General features: G+C 28.5%; 1 protein-coding gene across 1 annotated transcript in view; it reads left to right on the forward strand.

Moving 5' to 3' along the window:
* The window catches only part of LOC145270070 (uncharacterized), a 13,094-nt gene extending 1,428 nt beyond the window's left edge, over nucleotides 1-11,666 (forward strand). Inside the window, exon 2 of the mRNA XM_080125671.1 lies at nucleotides 9,300-11,666. Coding sequence (XP_079981797.1) covers nucleotides 9,595-10,719 — 1,125 coding nt within the window. The 5' untranslated portion in view covers nucleotides 9,300-9,594 and the 3' untranslated portion in view covers nucleotides 10,720-11,666. The remainder of the gene's footprint in view (nucleotides 1-9,299) is intronic.
* The last annotated feature ends 236 nt before the right edge of the window (nucleotides 11,667-11,902 follow it).

Below are 11,902 nucleotides of genomic sequence, written 5' to 3' on the forward strand. Positions count from 1 at the left end.
CTTTTATTGGATACGGTAACATTTATTTCTTTTTTTTTTTTCGTATACTTGTTTGTTAGCTTCTTTGCTGAATATGCAAATTACAATTTAACTTTTTGGTCCTAATACAAAAGACGGACCGTGCTGAGATACTGACCGATAACAAAAAAATGTTTTCTAGTTACATTTTACATTTAATAAACAAGAGACCATAAGAATTGAATTTAACCTGAACATCCTATCTAAAGTAAAAGGCAACATAATCCGTGAAAAAAAAGTCTGATTCGAACTGTTTCTTATTGTTATGAAAAAAATCAATAAAGTTTATAGCAGAGATGACAATAAATAAATATAACAAACGAAAAAAAGATTGAGATTACATACAGAGCAAAATTACTTGAAAACCTAAACAGATGAGCCAGGTTGGTATAAAATTAACTCTTGACCACATTTATTTCTTATATATACATACATGTCGTATGGTTGTTTGTTGGCTTCTTTTCCGAAGTATCCAAATTAGAATTGAACTTGCTGAAATACTAACGTTAATATTTAGAAACCCGTGCTATGTAACCGGGAACATTAAAACACCCTAATCTATAGCTACATTGTGACCGTAACATAAAAAAGTTCTCTAGTTACATTTTACATGTAATAAACAAGAGACCATAAGAATTGAATTTAACCGGAACATAAAGTAAAAAGCAATATAATCTGTGGAAAAAGTCCGACTAAACTGTTTCTAATTGTTATATTAAAAAAGCAATCATGAAGTTTATAAAAAGTATTTAACAGAGAGGACAATAAATATAACAAACGAAAAAAAAAAGTTTAAAAAATCAAAAATATAGATTTGGGAAAACAAATGACGTTGTTTTGGAAGAAGCAAGCGTCGTTTTAAATTTTAGTTTGGTATTTTTGTAACAATTACCAGCGTACTATAAACACACCAACGTCCATATGTTACGAACGGCTTTCGAAGTTGAGGCTGTTTATTCCTAAAGCCGTTCTTAACATGGCACTCTCATAAAAAAAACTAAAAACATTCAAAACACCTATAAACCTTGAATTCAAAACGAGGCTTTGAGTCTTCCAAAGATGAATGCGCCTTTTTTTTAATTCGCTAAAAAAAATGAATTTGAGATCAAATAAAGAGCAAAAAAAATTACCTGAAAACCAAACACAAATGAGCCAGGTAGGTATATATTTTATTGGCAACGATAATATTTATTTCTTGTGTATACATTTTTCGTATATTTGTTAGTTGGCTTCTTTGCTAAATATCAAAATTACAATTTAACTTTTTGGTCCTTATACAAAACATGGATCGTGCTAAAATACTGACCGATAACATAAAAATGTTCTCTATTTACATTTTACATTTAATAAACAAGAGACCATAAGAATTGAATTTAACCTGAACATCCTATCTAAAGTAAAAGGCAATATAATCCGTTAAAAAAAGTCTGATTCGAACTGTTTCTAATTGTTATATTAAAAAAAAAACAATCATAAAAGTTTATAAAATGATAAAAGTATTTAGCAGAGGACAATAAATAAATATAACAAAGGAAAAAAACAGGTTGAAAAATAAAAAAAATATAACAAATAAATGTAACAAAAGGCAATAAAATTACTCTTCAATCTAGCGGGATGAGTATTGAACGTATTTTAAAGTTTTAAGGTAAATCGGAACAAACAAGTAATGGCGAATTACAGTTAAAACATGACCGACAAGTATAAATGTCTCTATAGTTTGTTTTACATGATTTAAGCGATTATCGAGAATTCCCCGTTGAATGTTTGAATGTCAGCCATCTTGTCATTCTAACTAACCAACTCGTTATTACTTGTGTTTTGAAATAGATGCTTTAAAATATTTTCAACCACACAAACTTATCCAGGTATGTAAAAGAATAATTTATCTTGCCTTTGGTAATGTTTACTTTTCGTATATTTTAATTTTTGACCCATTTTTTTTTGTGTGTGTGCTAAATTCCCAAATGTGTTATATATATATATATATATATATATATATATATATATATATATATATATATATATATATATATATATTTAAATTTAGTATATTTATACAATAAACCTATATAGGTTACGGTTTTTTTTAATTACATGAATACAAAAATGTCAAGGAATATGAAATACAATTTTAAAAAAAATTCTTATTTCTATTAAACATAAAGAATAGGCTATATGAAGTAATGAATATATCATTTAGAAATAATTATTTCATTTATATTTAAAATATTTAATATTCTATATGGCATACGTCATCATTATTTTAAAAAAAATTTTTGCTGTTCATAAAAAAAATTAAAAATATATTGTGTGAGATACACGGCAATATTATTAAAAAAATTATTGAAAAATGGTACTTGGACAGTTGAATCAAGGCATTAAAAATATCGAAAGACGATTATATTGTACGTATCCATTTTGGACTGAAGATCCCCCCCCCCCAAAAAAAAATCACTTAATTTGATCGAGATTTTTTTTTTACAGCGGAAAAAGACGTTTTTATCACAGCGTGTTGAAGTCAGCCATCTTTGAATTTTTGAAAAAACACCGGCACTCCATCCCCATCTTTTATACTAGTTTTTCTTCCTAAAAATCGAACCTTTTGCTCGATATCCTAACAAAGTGTTTTTTCTATTTAAGAAAAAATTACTTGATGGAATTAAATCAAATTTTTTTCTGAGAACTTCATTCCATAGCGGATACATACAATTTAAACTTATTTCGATATTTTCATTTTTTAATGTCTTGATTAAACTGTACAAGTACCGAAACATATTTAAGACTAGATTATGTGAGATACGGCAATATTATTACAATTTATATTAAAAAAAGAATTTAAAAATAGATTATGTGAGATACAGAAATATTAAGATTTACATAAAAAAATAGTAATATGGGATCTGAAATAATATTAGGTGTTACAAGCAGTAAATTATAAATTAATTTAACTTGAAAAATACAGTTTTTAAAATCAAATTTTATTTTTAAAATAATAATCTTATAATTTTATAAAAACATTATTTAAAATATATTTACATTATTTACATTAAAAGAAAAGATCCTATAAAGAACGGCAACCCTAACAGAAGTTCATATTATTTGGAATACGACATTACTATGAGGTGTAAAAACAAAAAATAAAAATAAAAATAAAAATTAAATTTTAAAAAGTATATTATGAATATTTTAATCTGAAAAAATTCTGTTTATAAAAACAGATTTAATAATTTTACTGTTACATAAATCAAGAAAAAAAATGCGAAACAATTTGTTAAATTGTAAATTGAAATAATAACGTTATTTAGAAACCCAACATTTAACTATTTCTTACTTTCACCTAAAAATAAATACCAGAAATTTAACCTGAAACTCCTTTCTAAAAAATAACACGGAAAAGTTTAAACTTTCTTTTTTTTTCATCTGTTTTTTTATTGTTTTTTTTTTTCAGTGGATTATTATTTAATGACCACTAATGTACTAGATTATCCAACAAAATTCAATATTTAACATATTTAAAGGGTGCGCCATTTTCTAATTCTACGTACTACTAAGTTGATGTCCCATTTTGAAAGTAACGACTTTTTGGGCCAAATTTAGCCTTTTATTTTGAAAGCCAAACAGCTTTTTAGAAAAATTCTATATTTTCGAAATTTAGTCGAAAAAATCGATTCTTCCAAAATGGAGGATCGATTTACGAGAACATTGTATTAGAAAGGAAACACTCCTTCAAAAAATGTTAAATAATGTATTTTGTTTGTATTTTATGATCTGGTCGATTAGTAACCATACGATAATAATCTGCTGGAAAAAATGAAACAAAGCAATAAAAAGGCGATAGCCATACGTGCGCCATATATATAAATTTGAAAATCGAATTATGTAATTTTAAGTAAAAGCAATGGTATCTGCTTTGTCATGTCGTAGTAATTATTATTAGGTGAAACTAAGATAAGTAGGTCCAGCAGACGAGCCTCGCTCTGAAAATAAATTAATAGTTAGGTCACGTGACATCTGACACCGGTGCTTCTACCATTACTGACCCTTTAAATGATGGATATAGAAAGCAAGCAATAGTCTGCTGGAGCTACTTATTTCAGCTTCACTGTTAATCAACCTCTCCGAATTGTTTTATTTACAAAAATATTTTTTAACAAAATTCGTTGAACTGTTTTATGCAAACAGACATTTGAACTTTGCTGCTTAAAAAATTCTATTTTCCTTTTTACGTTGACTTATTTTGCCTTTGGTTGCATCTTTTCATAATTTTGGGATATGTTCTTTACTGTTACATGATAATTAAGTGAATACCATCGATTCTACTTGAAAATCAATATTTCGAATACAGATCTAATAATGAAGAATCAGCAAATATTTTAATGTTTAACTGCAAAATGATGTTTATAAAAACATACATGTAATTATTATTTTAAAAAAAAACACCGGTGCGTGTGTGGATTAGTTATCTTATAAACTAACGCATTTCAAATGAAAACAAAATAGCCCTTACTTGTCATGTCAAAATAATTGTAAATTAAAATATTACGAAAAATGATCTAGTAAAAAAATAATTTCAAGTAAAATTAAATTGATCGATTTATTGTGTTTTATCATGTTTTAATATGGAAGAGTTATGAGACCAATTCAGTATGACAGAATGTCTCATTTCACTTGACTTACATAGACTAAAATGAGGAGCGCCCTTTTTTAACAGAATGTAATTGTGGATGGTGTTTGTTACAAATACATATAGCATGTTCACTGGATCATTATGTTACGAGAACAAGTCCCTGTTCTTGTACGTAAGTAAAAATGAGATAGGATGGATCGAGAATTGAGCTTGGTAATCTAGGTTTAAAAATGGAAAATGGAATGTAGAATTGATCATTGTTTTGTTTCACATAAAATAGTTTAGATATGTGGCCTAAAAAGGAATTTGATGATTCAATTCTGTTTATGAAAATGAAATTAAATTGAGGTTATCTAGATCCGAACAATAGAAAATGTTAAACATATTTGAAAGTAGATTAGCCCGAAATAGGTTAGAACAAATCGGTCAACAGAATGGGATAAACATGTGAAGAACAGTGCATGTTATAAACACGTGAGGCATGTCAGGCCACGGGATCGATATGCACGTTTGTTGGCCATGCAATGAAGCCATGGCTAAGAGAGGAGTTGTCAATATAGTAAGAGCTTTAGTGAGACAGAGAGTGCCGAGGCAGGGTTGAGTTAGGGTCGGATAGAGCTGACATGAGTCAGAAGGAACTCACCTTTGGAGGCGAAAGGTTACAAGTTGAAATAATGTAAGACTTTAAATTCCTTCATGCGAAACCATTGACTGGTCAAGAAATAAAGGACGTCATCATATTTTGTAACAGCTATCTGGTGTTATGTCATTCAACGAACACGGTATTGTGAATTTGTATTTATAAGAACTTGTGTTCCATTCATCTGTATAAAGAACTTTGTGTATGTAATCATCTTAAGAATGTGTCGCTCTCTCAGTATCAAGAAATAATGAATGTCCTTTCCTATGATAAAAGACTGATAATCCTCATTTCAAAAATGTGTTAAGAAAATATGTGTGTCAATGTTATAGAAACACTCCCCAAACTGTATAAATCTTTCTATCTCTTCTATCTTTCTATATCCCTCATCTAAATGGATTACATGTCACATTAAAATGTACTCTGTCTCTCTCTCTAATACGAACACTCAAATAGAATATATAATATACGTCTTTCACGAATAAGAACACGCAACAAATATATAACATCCGTCCCTTACAAATATAAGCCCTCTGCAATAATTATGCGTAAATTTTAGAACTTACGCTAATTTGGACATGACGCATAAGTACATAATGTTTTCGATATGACTTTAAACTATATCCGATTCTGAGGCCCCAGCTTGTGGGCTTTGTGGAGTGTGGAGCTACTCTTTAATTGCCATTTCTCCCAGGTCCATTATGACCCAGAGTGGTAGTACCTGTTAGGGTCCCAACTATGGGTTAAATAGAAACCGAATTATATATATATATATATATATATATATATATATATATATATATACATATATATATATATATATTAAAATGTTTTCAAAATCATTGGATTGGGCATTAAATAACATGGAAAAGGTTGATATGCCGTAAAACAAAAACAACCAACCAACATAATGTTTTCACGTGAAATGCGTTGGCTTCAAATGATCACTAACCTACAAAACTATATTTTCTTGTAATTATTTTCTATAGTTTAATTTCTGACATGATCCGTAGGTAAAAATATTTTCATTTGAAATGTGTTGATTTAAAATATTCCACCGAAGAATCCTTATGATGTACATAGCTATAACAAAACGAAAATATCACATTTTAAAAATCACGTAAATTGATAAAGTAGTTATATTTTTTATAGATACATTTATTTTAGGCGATTAATGGGAATTCACAAGCATTACAGCATAAAGCTAGTAAGTACGGCTTATTGTTGAGTTATATTTCTTTGCTGATATTTTTAAATAGCGGACAAGAGACAATTTCTCCGACACTTACCTAAAAATAAAACTACTGTAAAAATGTACGTGATTTTTGGAACATAATATTTTCGTTTCGTGAAAACCTCGAGTGAATCAAATAGTAGCCTGGACTTTCGGTGAAAAAATATACAAATTGGGCCAAAAGAAAATATAAAACTTCTGTAAAACAAACAAATTGGCATGAAATAAAATGTGAAATTTTTCTAAACAAATTTGTAACTTGTGTTTTATAAAAATAAGGAATAGTTGCTTCAAGCTTTGCACTTCGAACGTGTCTGCGAGTCTGTAAGGATTACGATGTTGAGGAGAAATTAATCCAATTGAAGATTTTTCGATGTTTGAAGTTAATTTTATTAATAAAATGCGAGGTGTTCTTTCTGTTCCATTACAACTTCCAGTACAGACTTTATTAGGCATACGAACAAAAATATATTCGAATATCTGAACTTTTTAAAAACTATTACATACATAAGAAATATATATATATATATATATATATATATATATATATATATATACTTTGTAAAATTCCTACCAGTTTGGGGGGGGGAGATTTTTTGTTTTTTTTCGAATCAATGATTTAATTTTAAATAACAATTAGCATTGACGCTTGATTAAAAACTTGGAAAAAAATCCAATATATATATATATATATATATATATATATATATATATATATATATATATATATATATATATATATATATTATGTTTGAAATACATGAGAAATGTAAAGAAAAAATCTTTCATAAATAATTTTTTATTATGTTTGGTGAAAGAAATTTACAACATTTATATGATAAAACTTCATAAGAAATGTAAATAAAAATAATTTTAAGTCTATTTTAATTATGTTTGGTTAAAGAAATTTGCAAACCTTCTTTTATATACGTATCTATCAATAAATATACACACATTATATATATATATATATATATATATATATATATATATAAAGTACGACCAAAACTCGACGAATAAAGATAGGGGCCCTAGTTTTGAAAGCCGATTTATTATAATTTTTTGTAGGTTTCCATGACTTTTTGATTGCATTTGAAAGAATAAAGTTAATTTTCCAAACGAAAAGAATATTTGTACACGTGAAAAAGGTTATAGAAAATGTTTTCACGGCGAGTTAATTAATTCACCTAATTTTTTAAGTTAAATGAATTCATTGTAAAAAATTATCTGAAAGACGGATAGTATTTTCTGGGTCTATTTCAAAGATAATTAGTAAAGTCCTAAGACATTCAATTAAATAAAAAAAAATTATTTGTACAAAAAATTAGCCCAATCGGCGAAGAGCAAAATCGCTACATACGGAAGTGATATAAACACTGAATCTACGGAAGCCCAAAATTTCAGCCAGTCGAAAGACTGTGAAAATGACGTCATGTAATTAAAAGAGAGGAAGGGGTGCTAGTTTTCTTTTATTCCCCCCCACATATGTGCCCAAAATTTCAGCCAGTCGAGAAAGAGAAGAATGGGGTGCTAGTTTTCTTTTTTTCCCCCACAATGATTATTATTCCTATCCTGAACGTTTGTATCATTTTTAACATTATCTATTTAATTATGGTTTCTATGTTCCTGTTTTTAAATAAATTGTTTAAAGTATTGTTCAAGATTATAGAAAAATTATGTTACATCGAAAGTTTCAAATTCATGCCAGTAAGGAAAATATTAAAATCTTACATATAAAAAAAAGTAGAAATATATTTTGTATTATAATTTTTTGTGTGAAAATATTAAATAAACAATGCTTATTCAATGATGATATCGGTAGTTCGAGAAATATTTTTTTCTTTTGAATTAATCAATACGGACTTTAGGGGCATTTTTCATAATGTTCCTCTTAAAATTAAATATTTTAAAATTGTTATAACTTACGAAGCGTTATTTTCATAGAAAAAAAAATATTCATTTATTTTTACTACTGAAAACAATAATTTTAGTAAAGGTTCTTTGTTTAAAGAAAATAACACATTTCTACGAAGATTTAAATAAAAATGAGTTCATTATATTCCGTGATCCTTATTTAATAAACATTGAACATTTCATAAAAATTGGTAAATTTCCTGAATTTTGGTGAATTTTAATAAAGGGAGGGGTCAAAATGTTTGCACGTACCTTATATGTGTATTATATATATATATATATATATATATATATATATATATATATATATATATATATATATATATATATATATATATCCTTCATAATTATATTTAATCTTGTTTTATTACAATGATTAATATAATGTATAAATTATAATTCCCTTTAGAACATGTCGTAATGTATTGTGATTATAAAATCAGGTAATAAGAAGAGTTAGGTTAGCCCAGTCATTAGGCTACTCCTCTAGACGTGGCAGCCAAATTTCAACTAATTTCCAAGCTAATACGGTCGAAGTCCGAGCAGCTGAAGGAGCTGTCGGCAAGCTGCTGCAGTGCTTTACCATTTACATATCGTCACTCCAAACTGGAATTTTTTTGTCAGAATAAACTCCTCGTTGCTTTACTTAAGCATCCACAAAGCAGTGGAGCTGATAAAAAAATTCATAATTATAATTCTGACGAAAGCAACATCTTATTTATGCTTAAATTATGATTGTATCAATATAAAACTGAAATTCCACAGTCATTGTTAAAAAGACACGAAAATTTCGTAACGTGAACATCTAAAGATTATTTTAGATAAATAACTTTAAAATAAATATTGACATATTTCTTCTATTGCAGATACTCCTGCCTTTGTTGGATCTGGATCTTCTTTCATATTTACAACAGCGAAAATATAAACATCTGTTGCAGAAAACATCCCAAATTCCAATATTTATCAAATCTCTAGAAAAATCTGAATAATAAATATCTTGGTATTCTTGTTTCAAAAATCATAATGACTAAAATATGCAAGTACACTGTAAATATAAACAATATTTTTGTTTAATATGTAAATATACTTCTAAGAAAACATCTAGTGCAACATAGGATAAGCATTATTTTGGATCTATTTTTTTCTCAGAAAGGAAATCTAATGCCACAAAATATACACCACGCTGAGGCCACATCATATTCTTGTGAAGTGTGTGCATATATTTGTCATGAGAAACAAAAATTAGCAAGGCATATGAAAACTCACACTGGAAGAAAAACATATTCTTCTGAACAATGTAATCTTTCTTGTACTACAAAATCAAATTTGGAGGAACATATAAAATCTCACACTGGCGAAAAGCCATATTCTTGTGAATTATGCGATTATTCTTGTTCTAGAAAATCAAACCTAGCAAGGCATATGAAAACTCACACTGGGGGAAAAACATATTCTTCTGAACAATGTAATCTTTCTTGTACTACAAAATCAAATTTGGAGGAATATATAAAATCTCACACTGGCGAAAAGCCATATTCTTGTGAATTATGCGATTATTCTTGTTCTAGAAAATCAAACCTAGCAAGGCATATGAAAACTCACACTGGGGGAAAAACATATTCTTCTGAACAATGTAATCTTTCTTGTACTACAAAATCAAATTTAGAGGAACATATAAAATCTCACACTGGCGAAAAGCCATATTCTTGTGAATTATGCGATTATTCTTGTTCTAGAAAATCAAACCTAGCAAGGCATATGAAAACTCACACTGGGGGAAAAACATATTCTTCTGAACAATGTAATCTTTCTTGTACTACAAAATCAAATTTAGAGGAACATTTAAAATCTCACACTGGCGAAAAGCCATATTCTTGTGAATTATGCGATTATTCTTGTTCTAGAAAATCAAACCTAGCAAGGCATATGAAAACTCACACTAAGGAAAAACCATATTCCTGTGCACAATGTGAATATTCAAGTTCTCGTAAAGAACATCTTATGACACATATAAGAACTCACACAGGTGAAAAGCCATATTCTTGTGAACAATGTGGAAATTCGTTTTCTCGAAAATCATATTTAGTGGACCATATGAGAACTCACACTTACGAAAAGCCATATGCTTGTGAATTATGTGAACATTGTTTTTCTCAAAAATCCAATTTAATGTCACATATGAAAACTCACAGTGGCGAAAAGCCATATTCGTGTGAACAATGTGATTATTCAAGTTCTCATAAACACCATCTAATGAGACACATGAAAAGACACACTAAAGTGTAAAAACAATAATATAGCAATATTCATGATATAAGACACAAAACAATGCGACACATTTGAAAACTTGTGAATATTTCTTTTGATAAATCAAGTTCAATGAGGCATATTCGAATCCACAAACTACTGAATGTCTAGGTAGAGTACTCCACAGCGAGACATGATGGAGTATGTACTACATCCACTGGACAATCTGTAAAAAAATTAAATATCCAACGTAGCAGAAAATCATGAGAACATCAAACAGAAAGAACAGTTGGAAAGGACATATACCATACATTACGATCATGTAATCCCTACAGCCACCTAGCTTGAAAATGCGGGTGTGAAAACTGACGTTGTTATATGGAATAAGTCAGAGAGAGTTGCAACCTTGGTGGAAGTTAATATTCCTTATAATGGTGGTCTAGACAGAGCTGTAAGGGAGAAACAGGCCAAATATCAAGATATCATGTATGATATGAAAATAAACTGAAATCGTGAGGATACTATTCATTATAAGAAAAGCTTGACTAAATATTAATAAAAATGATGTCTCAATCCATCAAGCACATCTCATGTTGAGAATTGGGACAGTCTTTATTAATAGAAATCATTTGTTTATCAAGAAGCCGTTGTCCACGACGCAATAACATGGAAATATAAGCATATACAAACAAATTCTGCAAGCCTCTATCTTTGAGAATTGTAGTCCAGTAAGGACAAAAATTCGTCAGTCAGATATTAAGTCTTGATAAAATATATACTCGTCATTTCTATCCATCATTTGTAAATACAAAGAACAGAAAATATGGAGGCTTAAAAGCTCGCCCATTGATTTTTGCTCCAACTTTGAAAATCAGAGCAAATTAGAAAATAAAAATCAAATAAAATCCTGAGACAAACAGAAAGCGAGCTCACTGAAAACAAAAACAATAATACACTGGTTCTCCCTAAATAGTTTCAGCTACACAAGTATCTTAGTTTTTAATGAACACACAAGTATAAGCTCTCACAAGTAAATTGAAGGAGAATCATAATTCCCATCATTTAGCAATATACACTTGTGCCCGATATTATTCATACCCCCCCTTGAAAATTGAGTTTATTAGGTGTAACTTTGTAAGAATTTATTGTTTACGTCCATATTGATACATATTCTTAATAAACCTCTTCTGATCATTTTCGTCATTTTAAAATCTCGGGATAC

This window comes from Euprymna scolopes, chromosome 46 (genome assembly GCF_053919585.1).
Source record: "Euprymna scolopes isolate OS-2025 chromosome 46, ASM5391958v1, whole genome shotgun sequence".
In the NCBI taxonomy this organism is placed as follows: domain Eukaryota; kingdom Metazoa; phylum Mollusca; class Cephalopoda; order Sepiida; family Sepiolidae; genus Euprymna; species Euprymna scolopes.